Here is a 19340-nt window from a genome sequence, read left to right on the forward strand (position 1 = left end):
GGAGAGACCAATAAATAACTTGGAGAAATTCAATGGGCAACATTGAATGAAGAACGATCACATTTGATACATGAAGTTAAATCATATTAACTACCGTGAATCCATGGGTCCTAACAGCTAATACCTTAAATTGTTCGAACATTTTGAAATTGGGATTGTTAATTGCGTCTCAAATAAATTTTGCTAATTTTTCATTTTATAAAAAATTTTCAAATTTTGAAGGTTCAAAATAAAGTCAGAAATCAGAATCGATCAATTCAGTATGTAATTAACAACAAAGGTCTTACTTAATTTGCATATACATTATTACTCATTAACTGTATTATCCACGAACATTTAGCCAAGCTTAAAAATGAGATCTTTTATTAATTAATTTTTTGGTCTTCAAACATATTTATTTTATTATTTATTTTTCTTAATTTCTTTAGCCCATGTTTGATGGTCATTATTTAGCCGAAACAAAATTTTGAATAATAATTTTTAGGAAATGTATAATTAAAAAGTAGGAAAAATTTTGTATTTTTATGCAAAATATTTTATCGAGTGAATATGTGATTAAAAATAAGTATGTAAAAAAATAAATTTTCAAATAATGAGAGCCAAACAAGGCTTCAAGTTATTTTTTGAAATAACAAACGGTTTCCAAACTCAAGCCCACAAGTCGGGCGGGAAATTACACGTACGTGGCGGGAAGTATAATACTACCAATTCCAAAATCGCATTTCACTATATAAAACATATATTGTTCTAATTATTCGATATTTTTCTTTTGGGCCGATCCCTTTTCCTCTCCTTGAAAGAAAAACCAAACCCTCGAGAGAAGCACGAGATGGCGAAACACTCGAGAGCGAAGGACTCATCCGACGACGCCGTTTCAAGCTCCTCGGAGGAGGAGCAGGTCAATGACCAGGTCATTGATGAAGAGGACGAGGAGGAGCTTGAGGCCGTTGCCAGAATCGCCGCAGAAGATTCCGAGGATGATGATAACGATGGCGTCACTGCCGGACAGGAGATCGAGGACAATGAGGTTAGAGAGAAATAAACTTGTTGTTGAACGAAACGAATTTTTTTATGATTTACTTATTTTTTTGGTGAATGGAGGTAGAGTGTGGCAGATCTGTTTGTTTGGCTTGTTATTGAGAGGTTTTTAGTTTGAGCTTTTTGTTTGACGGTGTGTATTTGGTATTTTCGAGTAAAATGAGCGTGTTTTGCTAGGGTATTTAGTTCGTAGTTGAAGTTGAATTGTGTTTAGTTTTGCATGCATTGATTTTTAGGACGTTTAAGGTTTTTGGCCGTCCCTGTGTTATTTGTTAATAAGCTTTGTCACGTTTACTGGAAAATGAACGAGTATAAAATATAGACTTTGTAAATTTGGCTTCTTTAGAACATAGACATGTTAAATGTAAGCCTTTTAAGACTTAACTTATCGAGATCAAGGTTAGTTCAATTGGTAATAAATAAACCTTACAATTTCAATGACTCGGGAAAGGGTTCAATTTTCGTCTAATGGACTTTTATAATGAAGTTAATTTGAAGTTCTATCATATCTTGATGTGTTCTTATATTACTTGCAGGTAAATACTTCCATGTCAAATAAAGTTGCCAAGCGTGAGAAAGCGAGGCTACAAGAATTGGAGAGGTTGAAGAAGCAGAAGATACAAGAAATATTGGATGCACAGAATGCTGCTATTGATGCTGACATGGTTCATTACCCGGAAAAACTATCTTAGTGTCATGATGCTTTCAATGTCTTATGTGTGGAAATTTTATGTTGATATTGGTTTATTTTTGAGGCAGAATAACAAAGGAAAAGGTCGTTTGAAGTATCTCTTGCAGCAGACAGAGTTATTTGCTCACTTTGCCAAAGGTGATCAGTCTGCATCTCAGAAGAAGGGAAGGGGAAGGTAGTTGTGCTCAGCTTTCATGTGTTCCTTCATAATCATTGCACTGGTTGAGATTTCTAAGCATATAATCCCTTTGCACGAGGACTTCTACAGTGATATATGCCTCCCCTTGTTTGAGAGAGTAGATAGTGATTTTTTTGAAGAATGAGTGAAAAGTTAGGATTTTTTTTTTTTTTTAAATTTTTATTTTTGTTTATCTGGAAGAATGTATGGACTATGGTTGAAAAGGAGTTTGGAGACAAATGGGTTTCAAAGAATGGGGCTCAAAGAGGAGCGTTATATTATTGCTTCATGTCTTTTGAGCTGGTATAGCAGTTGATGTGTATTCGATATACAATTCGACAAATTTTCATTCTGTTTGTCCTGATTGTAATTTTCAGTGGTCGCCATGCATCAAAAGTAACTGAAGAGGAAGAAGATGAAGAATATCTCAAGGAGGAAGAATCTGGTGCCGGAAATACGAGGCTAGTGGTACAGCCGTCTTGTAAGTTTTTTGCTAGCCCTTTTTCTTTTAGATGATTTGTTTCCTTTTGAAGTATATGTCATGATTGTGGCCGACAGATCGTAAAATTTAAAGAATTGTAATTGATCATGCAGATTATAGATTGGAATACTTTTGGTTTGCTATGAGCTATTTTGACAAGAGAAGTTTATACATCTTACTTAACTTTTTTTAAAGTTCAAATATTGGTGGCTTAATCTTTAAATTTCAGCATTTAACAATAGTTCTTTATTAATTTTTTTGGCTGGGACTATATATATGTATTTGTCTTGCAGGTATTCAGGGTAAGATGAGGGATTACCAACTCGCTGGTTTGAATTGGCTCATAAGACTGTACGAGAATGGCATCAATGGAATACTTGCTGATGAAATGGTACGAGCAGAGACTAGCATTTTCCATTAAGTATTCCAGCAATTTGTATACTGATGGGGGTATGTTGTTGTCACTTTAATTCAGGGACTTGGTAAAACATTGCAAACAATTTCCTTGCTGGGGTATTTGCATGAATTCAGAGGAATAACTGGCCCTCACATGGTCGTTGCCCCAAAATCTACACTTGGAAATTGGATGAATGAAATCAAACGTTTCTGTCCTGTTTTGCGTGCTGTAAAATTTCTGGGAAATCCAGATGAAAGAGTAAGCCTTTCAGATATATGTGTGTGTGTGTGTGTGTATAAAATTCTCCTATCTAATTTCCTAGTAGCTAATTCTATTTTATGTGCTCCCTAAATGCCCAATTCTCCAGAAATATATACGCGAGGAGTTACTTGCTGCTGGAAAGTTTGATGTATGTGTCACGAGTTTTGAAATGGCCATCAAAGAGAAGTCTGCATTGCGCCGCTTTAGCTGGCGATATATCATTATTGATGAAGCTCATCGAATTAAGAATGAAAATTCTTTGCTCTCAAAAACAATGAGACTTTACAACACTAATTACAGACTACTCATTACAGGAACTCCACTTCAGGTAATCTTACTGTCTTGCTAGGTTTCTGATTAATTAGTGAAGTTGCTTCCTTGCACTTTTGGTGCTTTGAACTCCTAAATTGGAAGTACAGTTTGTGAATTATCAGACTTCCTTGTGAATGTTATAAGTTGTACATATAGCATATCTGCCCAGAGTGTCATCCAGCATGTTCGTCAGTGTTCTATTTCTATTCAAACTTCGTAACTTTACCTTTCCATTTAGAGCAATTTCCAGAAGGATCTTGTAGATTCTGTGATATTAGTTACTGTATTAGGATAGCTTTGCTCAGCTTACGTAATAAAATTCATTTTTTATTTTTGGTCTTCTTTGCTGTGGTTAATGTCAGTAGTAACTTCCCGAATTTGTGAGTGTTTTTTGTATAAAGAATTCATTTATAATGTAGGACGAGCAGGGGAAACTGTAATGCTCTTAGTCTTGCTATATAAATTTTTTATGTATTACATAAGGGCTATTAATGGTGATCTATCATTTTTCTTGAGCATGCCGCATCATGATTTAACAAGGCAGACATCAATCGTTTAGTGTTCTTTTCTCTTGGTAGTTATTGTTTTTAGGAGCACTTGGGTATGCTCGATGCTTACTATTTGTTTCAGTTGTTTGCAATTGGTATTTATTATTTGCGGATACATTTTTGTTATGCAGAATAATCTTCATGAACTCTGGTCTCTCCTGAACTTTTTACTACCAGAGATTTTTAGCTCAGCTGAAACTTTCGATGAATGGTTTCAAATCTCTGGGGAAAATGACCAGCAGGAAGTTGTCCAGCAACTTCACAAGGTAACCTTAGTTACTTCCCTAAAAGATACATCTCTCTCCTGGTAAAAGTGAGATGGCCTCATTAACTGGAAAAGTTGAAACTTTCATAATGGTTGGGCACGATGGTAGTTCGATATGCTGAAAATCGCCATCTCCACTTCTTCATAGTAATTGGCGTTTGCTAGGTCCATAACATATGCCAAATTCTTGCAGTAAATCCGTTAGATGTCCAAATATTCTAATTGTGCTTGTTTAACAACTTGTTTACTCATCCTTAATTTGTTTCATTCTGTCTGCAATGTAAGGTCCTAAGACCCTTCCTTCTGAGAAGGTTGAAATCTGATGTGGAGAAAGGTTTGCCACCCAAGAAAGAGACAATTCTTAAAGTAGGCATGTCTCAGATGCAGAAGCAATACTACAGGGCTCTGCTGCAGAAAGATCTTGAGGTTGTAAATGCTGGTGGAGAACGGAAGCGCCTTCTGAATATAGCTATGCAGCTCCGTAAATGTTGTAACCATCCATATCTATTTCAAGGTGCTGAACCTGGGCCTCCTTATACCACTGGGGAACATCTCATAGAAAATGCTGGTATGGGTTTTAGTTTATATCAACATTAGAGATGATTGTAGTTATATGGGTGATTGCTAAATCTCTTGTTTTTGCGATCTTGCGAACTAAACCGCAGGCAAAATGGTTCTTCTTGACAAATTGCTTCCAAAATTAAAGGAGCGTGATTCCAGGGTTTTGATATTCTCGCAGGTTCATTTCTTTTCTCCTTACCTATGACTTTTAGCTAATTTTTAATTCCACGGTCTTATTGTACTTTACATTGTTGAAAATATTTTGGAGTTGTTTGTTGTTGGAGTTTTCTGATATGGGCTTTGTTTCTTTATTCATTTTTGGGCTTGTGTTTGATGGACAAATTCATTTTGATTTTGTAAATAGATGACGCGGCTACTGGATATTCTTGAAGACTACTTGATGCTCCGAGGATATCTTTATTGCCGAATTGATGGAAATACTGGTGGGGAAGATCGGGATGCTTCCATTGAAGTCTTCAACAAGCCAGGAAGCGAGAAATTTGTCTTTCTATTGTCAACTAGAGCAGGAGGTCTTGGTATCAACCTTGCTACTGCAGATGTTGTCATTCTTTATGACAGTGACTGGTGATGAATTGCTGCATTTGCTGTTTGATGCATTAAGGACTATAATTTGATATCTAAATGTCCTGAGTTTTGGCTTCATTATATTGCAGGAACCCTCAAGTGGATCTGCAGGCTCAGGACCGTGCTCATAGAATTGGGCAGAAGAAGGAAGTCCAAGTGTTCCGATTCTGCACTGAGGTTTGTTTCGATTCAGTGTTATGATTGTATTGTAATCAGGCTTCCGGGAGGCATGATGTACTGATGTGCTTTATTCAAATCAATCACATCCAGTATACTATTGAGGAGAAAGTCATTGAAAGGGCTTATAAAAAGCTTGCACTGGATGCTTTGGTTATCCAACAAGGGCGACTAGCAGAGCAAAAGAGTAAGACTTTCTTATCCTCAGCCCTTGCTCCTTCTCATCGACTAGTTTCAGAAGTATGCATTGTGTTTTAATTTGGTGTGTTTTGCAGCCGTTAATAAGGATGAGCTACTGCAAATGGTCAGATTTGGTGCTGAAATGGTTTTCAGCTGCAAAGATAGCACTATCACAGATGAAGATATAGATAGGATTATTGCAAAGGGAGAAGAGGCAACAGCCGAACTGGATGCCAAGATGAAAAAATTTACGGAAGATGCTATCAAATTTAAGATGGATGATAGTATGCTTCTTTTTTATTGACTTCACTAATTAATTTATTTGATTTTTGTTAGATTCATCTGCTGCTGTTAGTTTATGCAACTAATAATGTGTATTGGGTTTGCTGCAGCTTCTGATTTATATGACTTCGATGATGAGAAGGTGGATTTAATTAATTTTGCTTACGGTTGTCTAATGTGGCTTATTTTTCGATTTCTTTTCTCTAGCTTCCTAATTCCTAATTTGTTATTTTTCAAATTTCTTGGTTGATGAAGGATGAGAACAAGCTAGACTTCAAGAAAATTGCCGGTGATAATTGGATTGAACCACCAAAACGAGAACGGAAGCGCAAGTAAATTCAATTGCCAACGTTGTGTTTATATATATAAAGGAGGTGTTTGTTGTCCTGACAGTAACACATTTTATTATGTCGGTAGTTACTCAGAATCTGAATACTTCAAGCAAACAATGCGCCAAAGTGGCCCTGCAAGGACAAAAGAACCTCGAATTCCCCGCATGCCTCAGTTGTAAGCATCTTTTGATTTCTTGTTTAATTGATACATGTTACTGTTTCTGCATCTTAAAATATGTTGTCTTTGTCAGGCATGACTTTCAATTTTTTAATAATCAGCGTCTTAGTGAGCTGTATGAGAAAGAAGTGCGCTACCTCATGGTGGGTATTATCTTGGGCTTCTTTTTTTTCTTTTTTTGTCTTTTTGTGTTTTACATCTATTGTAAGGTTCTTTTGTTACATTTTCATCATTTCAGCAAGCAAATCAGAGGAATCAAATTAAAGATACAATAGAGGTGGAGGAACCTGAAGGTTTGTTAACCCATTCCGTCAAGGATTCATTTTATTGATTGATGTTTTCCTATTGGACATAATCATTACGTGCTATTTTCTCAAGATTCGGGAGAGCCATTGACTGCAGAGGAGCAGGAAGAGAAGGAGCAACTGTTGGAAGAAGTGAGTAGTTTTTCCTAATATGTGCTGTGGAAGTTTGAAATCTGTCTTTGATTTACCCTATAAATTTTGGTGCATGTAGGGATTTTCTACATGGAGCAGAAGAGATTTCAATACTTTCATTAGGGCCTGTGAAAAGTACGGTCGAAATGATATTAGGAGTATTGCATCAGAGATGGAAGGGAAAACAGAGGAGGAAGTTGAAAGATATGCACGTATTTTCAAGCAAAGATACAAAGAATTGAATGGTAAGATGTAATTTTGTTTGTGCTTATGTTTTTTTGAATAAGAAACTAGAACCAATTTTATTGGTCACTTTTAGGGTCTCTCTCACTAATTGATATTAAATATACTATTTTTGTCCGGGCAAATGTGATCTTTCCAGATTATGATAGAATTATTAAGAATATTGAAAGAGGAGAGGCTAGAATCTCACGGAGAGATGAGATCATGAAAGCAATTGGGAAGAAATTGGATCGCTACAAGAATCCATGGCTTGAATTAAGGATTCAGTATGGTCAGAACAAAGGGAAATTATACAATGAAGAATGTGATCGTTTCATGGTGAGACAACGATAATTTTAAGCTACTTCAAGTCATTATTTGTCGTTCGGATTCTCACTCACAATTATGTCTTGTGGTCTCTTTTACTGGATACATTGTTTCTTTCCGCAGATATGCATGGTTCACAAGCTAGGGTATGGTAACTGGGACGAGCTGAAGGCAGCCTTTCGTACATCACCCTTGTTTCGATTTGATTGGTTTGTGAAGTCACGTACAACTCAAGAACTTGCAAGGAGATGTGATACGCTGATTCGGTTGGTGGAGAGGGAAAACCAAGAATATGATGAGAGGGAGAGACAGGCTCGTAAAGACAAGAAACTAGCCAAGGTTTGTCAATCATCTTTCATGATAGCATGCTTGGCAAAGCTTAAAAAGTTTACTTGTAAATTTTAGACAATTGTTAATATGATTAAATTTTATTTGTTAAAGTTGGAAAATGTATATACTTATTTTTACAGTGGCAAGTTAATTTCAATCTAAATTAACTTTTTCTTTTCTTGAAAGGAAGTTGCCCAAACATGTTTGGAAAAAAAGTCACTTAAAAAATGATAGTTAAATTTTTAGGCTTAGCCAAACATGCTCACTTACTCTTCAAATAAACTGAGCCTTGTGGACCATCACTGGAACCCAATGCTTGGCCTCTGCGGTCTTTTAGCCCTTGACCTTTTTCAATTTCATTTCTTAATAGAATGCAACTCCATCCAAACGCGACATAGCTAGACAAGCTGCTGAGAGCCCACCTATGCAGAAGAAGCGAAAGCAATTGTTAATGGATGATTATGTGAACTCTGTACGTGGTTCTCTTTTGTTGGTTATCTCATTTAACTTTTTTCTGAATTTTTCTTCTACATCAGTGTTTTTGTGACTAAACAAAAGCTATGATCTTTGGCAGGGAAAGAAAAGGAAATGATATTGGCTGATCAGGGTGACTTTTTTTGGTGCTTTGGTGTTGTCTTTAGCCCTAGAAGGGAATCGGTGTTTTTGTCATTTTGGAATTTCCTAGTGGAGCTATTCGATCTGTTAAGGATTATTTTGGCAGAAGCTGCAGCTTGACGACTACCTCTAGATTGCTTATTAGTGTTTAACCGTATAAATCTGATGTACACGGATGTGTTGCGAATATCCGTTGAATGAATTTTAAAAAGTCAGTTCGGGATCTTAGGAGTATCCCGGTTTTGGACAAGGCTTATTTGTACCGACTTAAATATAAAGTTAAATTTATGGTACTTCTTGGGATAATGATTTTGTCGAGTCTAGCAGTAACCTATGGTTCATTAAATCGAGTCATGGTAGGTTAAATGTTGAGAGCAAAGAACAACGAGAAACATCAAAGAATAAAGCTCTCTTCTATATAAGGTTGAAAACAAGTGTATTCTTAAAATCCAAACACATGGGAGCTTTACAACAATTGTAACATGGATCAATTGAACTTGAAAACATTCGAACAAAACCCACTAAAATAACATATGGAGCATAATTCAGACATCTTCCCGAAAATCTCCTTAAATACATACATTGCATACAACATTAATCCTCTTCCCAAGTGAAAATCCTTTGGCTGAAGCATTCCATCTAAACCGAATTCAGGATGATAGACAGCATCGACATTGATTCAAGCCTTCCTCCCTCGAACAAATCAGAACCAGAAACTGTACAGTACAAGATAATGCATTTCCGTTGTCCCTTGACGACCCTCAGAAGATACAATGGCTATCCTAGTATATAGATGACATATCAAGGCTTTAGCGCAATGAATCATTAGTAGCATCAAAACTTCCTGCTGCATTTCCTCGCTTCCTCTCTCGCCAATTCTCACCCCATACTTTAGCCTCGGCAACTGCTCGTTCCCTGTCTAGATCACGGTTTCTTGTTGTTTCTCTAGCTCTACCAACATTGACAGGGCTGTCTTTTCGGGAATCGGGATGCTCAGTGTCGTCTAATCCCCATTTCCGCCCGGATCCACAACCAGTTTCAATTCTTCGCAACTCTGCACCTGCGTTGAATTCCGGGAAAGAATCTCTTTTTCTGATATCAGGAGAGTTCTTGTTGGTGGAAGGGGAACCGTTTTGGCCCCCACGACCTGGCTCGTCCAAGCCATCCATTCTATCAGATGTGTTCCTCCGGTCATCTCTATGCCTTAGAGTCGAAGGACCAACTCTGTTACTATGGGAAGTAGGTGTACTTGGGTCGTAAGTTTGGGATGCTAAATATGTCAAGGCAGTAACAACATCCCCAATTAAAGGTCTTGTGGCTGCTTGTTCTTGCAAGCACATGGCCGCCACCGCAAGTGCTTGATATAGTCCGCGCATTGGATAACAGCCTTGTAACAGAGGATCAGCCATTTTCGGAAACTTCCTTCGATCCTTGAAAAGAGGCCTTGCCTGCAAGCAAATAATTTTTACGGATTGCTAAGGAAAAACAAATTTAACCTTAAAAAGAGCACCACGTACCCATGCAACAAGGTTTTGCTCCCCGGGAGGACGATTGTTATCAATAGCCTTGCGACCTGTGATGAGTTCGAGGAAGACAACTCCAAAACTATAAACATCGGATTTTAGAGTGAGCTGACCTGTCATAGCGTATTCCGGGGCACAATAACCATAGGTCCCCATAACCCGGGTTGAAACATGAGTTTTATCGCCAACTGGACCCAGTTTTGCGAGCCCAAAATCTGATAACTTGGGGAAATATCCCTCATCGAGCAAGATATTGGACGATTTTAAGTCTCGGTATATGACTGGAGGGTTGGCTTTATCATGTAAATACTCCAGTCCCTTAGCTGCACCGGCTGCAATCTTCATCCTCGTATTCCAGTCCAACGGTTCTTTATCCTGTGGAAGATCTGCATGTAAATAACTCTGCTGTCAGTAGCACAAGAACAAAAACCGGCCCACTATGGTTATGGTTATTCTTATGTGCTGTTTGAAGGAAGGTTGTTAGGGCAACTTGGATCTCAGAATAACAAGTCAGAGTTCGATTAGATCTTTGTGCAACCACAAATTCATTAATTATTGACGATCCAGCTATACAGCTAAAAAAGAGCAACCATGAAGCATTCAACAACTTATCAGTTTATACGTGCGCTTATACAGAAGAGTGTGCATTCTTGAATTAATATCCAAGCTTCAACAAGAAAGGATGTAATCAGGGCCAGAAAGTTGTTCACCCAAGTACAAGCACACAGGTAAAGGGTTTAAAATTAATCAATGAATGAAAATGAGTGAAAAAAATTTCTTCCCATAATGAAAATCATATCACAGGAGCAACGGTTAATCTGCTAACCAGCGCTTGATTAAATCATCGATAGAATATCTAGCACAAAAGTTAATGTACTACACAATTCAGATACCAATGACTATAAAAAAGGCCGAAGCCATTAAATGAAGAACAAACATTAGTAATGAAAAGCAAATGTTTGTCAGAGATTGTTATAATACCCTTTTCTCCATGAATAAATTGCAATGAAAATTGGACTGCAAGTTAATCTGAGCCTTTAATGCATCCTTTCTAAGAAAATAATAGAAAAACCTTGTGGCCTCACATAATTCAAGCAGATTAAGATATGATAAAGTTAACATGTTCACGACAAGAAGGATAAAAATCAATGAATTCTCAATAATAATCACATTATGACAATTCAAATATCAATTATAACCATGAGGAACAATCATTTTCACAAAGCTTTAGATACAATATCAACCTAGGACATCTCATTTCCATCAAGGACTGCTCACATTGCTATCAGCATTATTTTTCTCCTCCATTATCCCATGCCTCTGTCTTTCTTATGACATGCTTGATAAGGTGGGATGGATATTAAATAAGAAAGGAAGCAACAGATACTGTTATTACTGTCTAGTATGATCTAATATAGAACATCAAACTGCAGTTTAAATTTTAATTATTTAACTATTCACCCATATTTCTTAGTTTCCTGCAATTTTATACTACCTGAATATCATTTTGAAGGCTTAAATCTATATCATCACTATGAGAACGAGTCCTTTCTATAGAGACTCGATGTGATGTAAGATTAAACATGCTAACAAATTCATATCAATTATCATCACTATAACACCAAGTCCTTTATATAGAGCATCGATGTTATATAAGATAGCAAACATGCCCAAGCAATGCATCAGATTGGCATTTCAAACCTGGAGGTATTCAGGCCAGTTTCGTGGGGAAGGGATACATGAGAATAATAATACCAATCCTTGCGTTATGGTTTATATGGATAGAAAGAAATGATGTCAAACACAGGCATATCTCCATGACAGCAGGAAAAGATCATTTGGAGGGTAAAATGTATGATCAAATTGCTTACACAGGGAGAGAGATAATAAGGGTCGATTGGTCTTTGCATTCCATGAACATTAAGGAAATTGTAATAGCTTCATGGCAGAGATAAAGGCAATCCATAAGGGATTGAGCATGTGCAAGCAGAAACACAGAGAGGCTAGAAGTGAAAGTGGATTCATTAATTCAAACCCACATTATAAGGGCCAAGCAACTAGGGCCATGGGAAGCAGTGTACTTACTGGAAGACATTACGAGAATGTTGACAGAAATTAAGGGGGTCAATATATAAGAATCCCTAAACAGAGAGCCCAAATTAAGGGCTTTTCAGTTCAGTAAGCAGAATATTTACACGATTAGAATAGGCTCCACTAATGTAAGCTAGCAAAGAATAAAACGTAGGTAAGCTAAGCTCCCATTTGGCGCCCATTAAATGAGATTATAATTTTTGGAAAAGTGTTTTTTTGAAGAATGAATAGTTGAAAAAGAAAAGTTAACGATTTAAATGTAATATTATTTTATTGGAGAATGTATAGTTGAAAAGAAGAGAGAGAAAAATGTATTAAAATTTCAATGGGGGCCAAACGGGGCTAAGAATAGGCTCCAAATATGTAAAGGGAAAAGTACTCTCTTGTTTAAATTTCACAAGTTCATTTTTTTACCTCCTGGTTAGGAGGTAAGGCCCAAAGTCCCCCTCCACGTACTTCATTTCTATATTAATAAACAGGTAGGGGACAATACCAAATCCTCCTTCTACACTATTGCATATGAGTTTAAAAACTCCTATAATAGAAGTGGTTTACTTTAAAAGTAAAAGACCTTAATATTTGGCAGCTTTATAACTATGTTTTCCATGTTCATATTCATACCCTAGGAGAGGTAATCACTGTATTATGCCCTGAAGGAAAAAATATGGCGCAGATCTAAAGTACATGGGAAAGAAAAATGTACATCCTGGATATTCATAAATAGCTTTACTAGTAATGAGATGTAGCAAGTAATGGGTGCAAGGAGAGATCATTAAGGCTTTTTCTCAATTATTCTGAAAAGGCATCACTTAAGACGGAAAATTAGATTATGATTAGCTTCTCATATGACACACTTAATGCAAAAGCTCGGGTAGTAATGGACATGATTGGATAGTAAAATAAATAAGATTGAAATTTCTTTTTTTTTTTCCTTAATAATGTCCAATACTCGCATCAACCTTACTGAACATGCCACACTTGAATGTTAAAAAAGAGAACCCCTGCTGTCCTTCAAATGCCAGGAAACTATAGTAAGAGAAATATGTTTATACGTTCAAAGAGAGTGTATTTCTTTCATAAGGAATTTAATATTTTATATCCAATGGCCCATATAGATTGAAAGCTGCAGACAACCAGGACCCCACAATCAGCTCATAAGTGCATCCAAAGTTAGACATGCATGAACATATCCGTGACAGTGAGCATTTATAATTATTGAGAGATAACGAGCACACTACATTAAAGTACGCATATTTGCTCCAAACCATGTGTTGCAGAATCAGATTTATCTTAATACATACTCAGCATTCTTCTAACTAAGATCAACTATGGCTCGTATGTTCAAAACCTAATGTTTTCAAGATGTTTATCGAGCATTCTGCACATAAAATATTAAAGAAGTCTTCACTAACTACTTCAAGCTTCATTTAAACCAGTTTTGTTAAACTCATAATCAACTGGCGAGAGTGAGACATATCAACTTCATATTCTCAAAGAAAATTCTAGTGTAAAATTTAGATGGATAATTTATGTGCCAGAACTGACCATGTAAATGATCTTCTAGAGATCCCAATGGCATGTATTCATAAACAAGAAGCCGTTGGTCCCCATCAGCACAATATCCTATCAAGTTGACGAGATTTTGATGATGTAAGAGGCTAAGCATCAGAACCTCCACCAAAAATTCCCGGTTCCCCTGAAGGCCATTCCGGTCAAGCTGTTTAACCGCAACAACCTGCATATATTACCCAACTAGAAGTTAGGAAAGTGAAGATACAACTTGGTCATTGATAATTCCAAGAAACTTGACATTTGTCAAATAGAATAAAAGAAGAGGTGCAGCAGTTACTTCCCAGGTAAAAACCACTGTTGGCCAGTCAACTTTTTTTTCAAAGTTTCATGTTGGTCATCCAACTTAATTTTTTATTTCATTCCGCTCACTTAAACTACATTGTTGTTTCAGTTAGGTCATCATGTTCATTTCCATTTATATAGTTAACGAAAATGGCAATGTGGTTAATGGTACGTCTAATGAGGCAATTTTTAACCATTGAAGTGTAATGTTGGCAACTGCCACGCCACATAAACTAAAGAATGTTTGAAGTTTGAAGTGATAAAAGTCCACAATTCAAAGTGCGGTTTTAAAGGAAAACACAACTTAGAGCTAAAACATTTAGATTTATTAAAGCCCTGTTTGTTTCCCATTCTTTCTCCATTAAAATGAAAAATATGATCGTTATCCATCACATCAAGCCACTAAATTTGAATTTCTATCTCTTGTGTGGACCCGTAACGGCTATATTTTTCATTTTCATTCTTCGAAAAATGAGAAACAAACGGGGGCTAAAAAAGAAAAGCACAACTTTGGCAAGGACAATGGTATACATTCTCTTTTTTGTTTTCTTTTTCAGTTTTTCCCTTTTCTCTTATCCAGTTACCCTAGTTTAAATTGCCACGTCAGACTACCCTTATCCATTTAAGCATTTCTGTTATTTATACAAAAGGAATCCAACATGACGACTGAAACAAAAATGTAACTTTAACGAGCCAATTGAAATTAAATTCTCTTCAAGTTGGGTGACCAACAATGTTTTCTTATCCTCTTCTTCCCTCATACAGACATAAAGCCAAACATGTAGCATTAATGAAAATCATCCTGCTACTTTACGATGTGCTTTAGGATAATTTACCTGTCCAGTGCTTTCTAACCGGCCTTTGTAAACTCGGCCGAACCCACCTTCACCCAGCAAGCACTCTGACCTAAAGTTTTTTGTAGCAGTCGCAAGTTCACGAAATGTAAATGTTTGTGCAGCAATATTTGGTGTTGGTTCTTTCGGAATTGTTGCTTCCTTCTTAGAATCATTGCTACTACGAGATTTTGATTTATCTGGAAAATGTAGAGAAAATGCTGTAGGGTTAAGAGGATGGAATCTATAACGAAATAAAAAAATCAGTGAACATGAAACTGTTGAAGAACAATAAACTTGAAAAGGAATCCATTCTCGTGGACAAACAAAATCCCTAAAAAACCTAGGAGCATCCCCTCCTGGATATCCACACAAGACCCGAGTCGGGCCAATATAACTTGGAAAAGTAATTTGAAATGATTCTGCAACTCAAACCATATGAGGCAACAATATCTAGTTGTAAACTTTTATTGTTGTTTTATTTTCTCAATCATACCTCAAACATAACATAAAAATCAAAGCATGACATGCCCACTTCTCTATGATATCTTCTTCACTTGCAAATGCAGAATCAACAAGCAAGAAATAACCCTTATTCTAAATAAATTTGGGGTCTACTACTTAAATTGTTTTTCATAACTCCATTTCATTTTGCTATATCTACTTGAAGACCTAATGTAATTTCCAAGAGCAGTATGAGCCTAAACAATACAATTACACAAATGCAGAATTGAACATTCATATTTTCAGCATGCTAACTAATAATAAGTCATCTCCACTACTTTTCGACTTGTGGATGGAAAAAGTTCAAGTTCTTCCAACAGGAAATTATCAATACCATTTCGTTTCGTAGTATTCTATTAAAATTCAAAGCAAGTAAATAACAATTGTACAAAAAAATTTGCAGGACCAGGCAAATTCCCAAACCCCATCCCCCAAACCACACCTACCCTCAAAACAAGAAATTCCACTGCTTCTCTTTCATTAGAAATCAAGCTAAAATAAAGAAGTAAGTACACAAAACAAGGAATTTAATTTATTATTTAACATTATAAATCTATAAAATCTCAAAATCACTTAAAACCATTAAAAATAGATAAAAGAACCACGGATCAGATTTATAAAAGAAACAAGAAAGCAACAAAATAATCCAAAATGAAAATGAAAATATTTCCTAAAATTAAAAGGAAAAAAAATCTTGAAATTATTCACCTGAATTCACTCTATTCCCATGAGCTTGAGCTGCTGAACCTTCTTTAAAAGACTCCTTTTTCACCACTTGTTTCACCCCATTATCACTATTATTTCCTTCAGTTTTCGATGATCGAAAGCATGGAAAACATCCACCCATATCAAATCAAAACAATAAACCCACCCCAAAATTATATGTATATCGGTATATATGTATTTATAAATTCATGTATATAATTTTCACCATCAAAAATTTCCTTTTTTCAGCTTTAGACAACAGCCCATCTCATAAAAATCCAAACTTGGAATTTCCTTTGGGAGGAAGTTTTTCAGTCAAGAGCAACTCATCAGTGACCTAAATTAGCTCAAGAACAGAGATCAATTGACAGACTATTTTAAAACAAAAGCGGATCAACAAATCGAAGAAAAACCGATGGTTCCTAGAAAGGTAAAGAGGAAAAACAAAAAAGGTTGCAACTTGATATTATAAAAATTATGTTGTCATATATGTCTCTGCTTTTTGTATTTGGAAATAAATAAATAAATGTGAAAGTGGTAAAAGTCAAAAAAGGAGATTTGTATTTTTAGTGAATTAGATGTAATAATTGCGAGTAATTAGGTAAATCTTGTTTAGTTCAGCTTCTTGGAACCACAGATGGAATTATAGATCTTTAGGCACAAAAATGAGCTGAATTTTGCATTTAGTTTCTTTGTGTAGGTAAGCAGCCTAGCAAGATGTCAAATGAACAGGATCGAGCTGCTGATCTTGACTCGACTTTATAAAAAATGATGAGATTTGGACTACTCATCAGGACAAAATTAAGTTGAACGGGTTTAATGTTCTTTTCTAACTTTTTTTTGTGTTTTCGAAAGATTTTCTTGGAGGATTATTATTAAATGGTTGGCCTCTCTAATTAGGTTGACTTGCAGTTCGAACTTTTCAAGCACAGCTACACAGCATAGGATTGATTGTTCATTTGAACATCGCTAGTTTAATATTGGATAAATTGATATTCTTTGGAATAATTTTAAAAGATATATTGTCATTTTTCGATATGACTTGTCATTTGTTAGTGTCTAATAATTAAACTCTGATATAAGTACGCCAAAATTTAGTTATAAAAAAGAGCGAAAATATTAAAAGTTAAATATTTTTGGTACGTCATTTAATTACACACCATCCAAACGTTTTGTTAAACATTTTCAAGAACAAAACAATTAATTGTAACTTTTTATGCTTCGTTAAATACTATACAACACCTCTCAAGTGCGAATAATCTTTTCTCAAGTCATGTTTTTCGAAGATGACTTTGAGAATGCTCTAGGTGTATTTTAGCATTATTAATTAGAGATTAAGTGCATTTTTCCTTCGAAAATAGTTAATTAGCTTCATTGTTTACTTCACGGAAAACACAAAATTATAAAAATTGGAAATTTCAAAATTGTTAAGTTCTTATTTTGTCGGTGGAGTAATTCGTAAATACAAGTTTGGCCAAGCTTAAATGTTTAATTTTTATTAGTTAAAATTGAAAACAAATTACTTATTTAACCTAAACTTGACTTTTCAACATAAAAGTTATTAAAAGTAGTTTATTTTAAGAAAAAAATTACTTCAAAGTAATTTATTTCGAGTTGTAAGCTTAGTTAATACGCCTCGAACATAACGCACGTAATTAGGCTTTAGATGCACGCAAACCTACATATATAAATTTGTTTGCAAGTAAAAAAAAAAAAATAATAAATAAATAAATAAGAGTCACGTTTGGAATAACCTAATTGTTTTGGGATCAAAGGTGAACAAATTTTCTTCTTATTTTAGAAAATTGGAGAAGGTAATCATCGATCCTGCAGAATAATCCGAAAATTCGTACCTAACATAAATTTAAGTACACATTTTCAAACAATCAAATTCCCAAAAAAATTATAGAAATCAAGTCATCCTCGTAATCATAATAATAATGAGTTTGATCGAAATTGGTGAATATACAAGGATAGAACGTGACATATTACGACAGTCCATGAGACTAGTGAAATTACATGCCCATTGTGACATCTAATACGATTTTGACGTACATATTTTTTTGACAACGGTTCAAACGTGACTAGAGAGACAAAAAATGTGACATTTATTACTTCATGATTGAGATGTAAAATTGTGAGATGAATATAAATGCAAACTAATTTATATATATGCACAATAAATTAAGTGGGTCAATGTAGGTAGGCAAAATTTATAATGCGTGTGACCCAACAAAGTGAGATAAATTCTAACCGGGAAGAACGTTCTCTCTCTCTACACGATACAGTAACTATGTCTGATTAATAGTGCCCCAGGGCACATCTCCAAGTGGTAAAAGGGAAGGGTGGAGAAATCCAACTTTACTTGAGGCTGTTGCGTCAAGGGTTCGAATCCTGAAATATGGATTTGGCTCTTGGGTAAGTGCAAGTGTACAAGCAGCCTTCCACCTTATACCCTTGGAGGCATAATCTGCGATTTACCTCCCTCACGATACTCCATGGCAGAGGTGGTGAGGGACCCTTAAGGTGGGTTTAACCTTTTTTTCTTTTTTTTTTTTATGTCTGATTAATAGAAATTAAAGGAATTTGAATTTTAAAAATTAAATTTTAGATAAATTTACCCTAGATATTGGGATCTGTGAATATAATTTGAAATATTAATAATAGATTTAAACTGGTTATTTTTTAATATTAAATACCTAATTTTTAAATACATGTATGAGTTGGTTTATGAGAAGGAAAACTTAAGACATGGTTAGATATAATTTTAGCCACTAAAAAGAATTCTCGACAATTTTTTGGTGAATTTTATATTTAAACTTGCTATATGATAGCAAAATAAGTCTTAGAACAAGATATACAAATTTAAGAGGAAGTGCTTTAACACTCTAATTTGCAAATGAAACAAGTTGATATTACAATTAAATGCGTGTCACATTAGTGGAATCAGACATTTTATTTTTTATTTTTGGAGTTAAAATTATGTTACAATTGTTTTCATGGATTGAAACCCTAATTTCCATGGTTTTGAGGCATCGCTCCTCTCTGTTGAGCTCGAAAGCAAATACAGAGAGTTTGTTCATGCTGTTGAAGGCAGATAGCCACACATTGAGAAAACGTAAAAATAAATAAAAATTGTGGAGTTGGTGGCTCCACATGAACCCATCTGAATCCGACGCTAGCATGTTGAATTCAAATTTCAATTATACGTGAATTCATACATTAGTTGGAACTTGGAAGTAAATTGTATGTTTTTTGGATACATGTTTTTTCGGGAATTATTTGTACATTGTATTTTTAAATAAGCAACAAATATTAAAAAATAAATATAAATATGATACTAAATATTTATTATTTTTTATAGTACGTTAACGAGTGAAAACCCAAGTCTTCGTTAAATTGATGATACGATCCAATTCTAAACATATTTCAT

The 19340-nt window shown here is 35.2% G+C and overlaps 2 protein-coding genes across 2 annotated transcripts; one reads left to right on the forward strand and one right to left on the reverse strand.

Annotated features, from left to right (window-relative positions):
- Positions 1–766: 766 nt before the first annotated feature.
- Positions 767–8690, forward strand: LOC111366058 (ISWI chromatin-remodeling complex ATPase CHR11). The gene is made up of 25 exons (XM_022986705.1): positions 767–1027; positions 1575–1703; positions 1798–1904; positions 2285–2388; positions 2682–2779; positions 2864–3043; positions 3153–3374; positions 4038–4172; positions 4457–4739; positions 4837–4910; positions 5097–5317; positions 5407–5494; positions 5588–5681; positions 5770–5958; positions 6067–6098; positions 6212–6288; positions 6374–6463; positions 6540–6609; positions 6705–6759; positions 6845–6903; positions 6983–7148; positions 7286–7464; positions 7576–7791; positions 8153–8254; positions 8357–8690. The coding sequence occupies exons 1-25, from the start codon at positions 830–832 to the stop codon at positions 8372–8374; spliced, it is 3186 nt and encodes a 1061-aa protein (XP_022842473.1). The 5' UTR covers positions 767–829; the 3' UTR covers positions 8375–8690.
- Positions 8691–8791: 101 nt separating this feature from the next.
- On the reverse strand, positions 8792–16388 carry LOC111366059 (serine/threonine-protein kinase PBL27-like). Its single transcript, XM_022986706.1, has 5 exons — positions 15911–16388; positions 14702–14898; positions 13557–13746; positions 9915–10306; positions 8792–9845 (listed from the first exon to the last, which is right to left on the reverse strand). The coding sequence occupies exons 1-5, from the start codon at positions 16047–16049 to the stop codon at positions 9207–9209; spliced, it is 1557 nt and encodes a 518-aa protein (XP_022842474.1). The 5' UTR covers positions 16050–16388; the 3' UTR covers positions 8792–9206.
- Positions 16389–19340: the final 2952 nt, after the last annotated feature.

This window comes from Olea europaea, chromosome 17 (genome assembly GCF_002742605.1).
Source record: "Olea europaea var. sylvestris chromosome 17, O_europaea_v1, whole genome shotgun sequence".
In the NCBI taxonomy this organism is placed as follows: domain Eukaryota; kingdom Viridiplantae; phylum Streptophyta; class Magnoliopsida; order Lamiales; family Oleaceae; genus Olea; species Olea europaea.

Bases quoted from the DNA above. Each gene is read 5' to 3' on its own strand.
- LOC111366058 (XM_022986705.1), top strand. From the start codon at position 830: ATGGCGAAACACTCGAGAGCGAAGGACTCATCCGACGACGCCGTTTCA. The intron at 6,760-6,844 runs GTTTGTTAACCC...TATTTTCTCAAG, and splicing joins AGAGGTGGAGGAACCTGAAG to ATTCGGGAGAGCCATTGACT. The intron at 7,465-7,575 runs GTGAGACAACGA...TTCTTTCCGCAG, and splicing joins AAGAATGTGATCGTTTCATG to ATATGCATGGTTCACAAGCT.
- LOC111366059 (XM_022986706.1), bottom strand. From the start codon at position 16,049: ATGGGTGGATGTTTTCCATGCTTTCGATCATCGAAAACTGAAGGAAAT. The intron at 13,747-14,701 runs GTAAATTATCCT...TAATATATGCAG, and splicing joins GGTTAGAAAGCACTGGACAG to GTTGTTGCGGTTAAACAGCT. The intron at 10,307-13,556 runs GTCAGTTCTGGC...ATTTACATGCAG, and splicing joins TCTAGAAGATCATTTACATG to ATCTTCCACAGGATAAAGAA.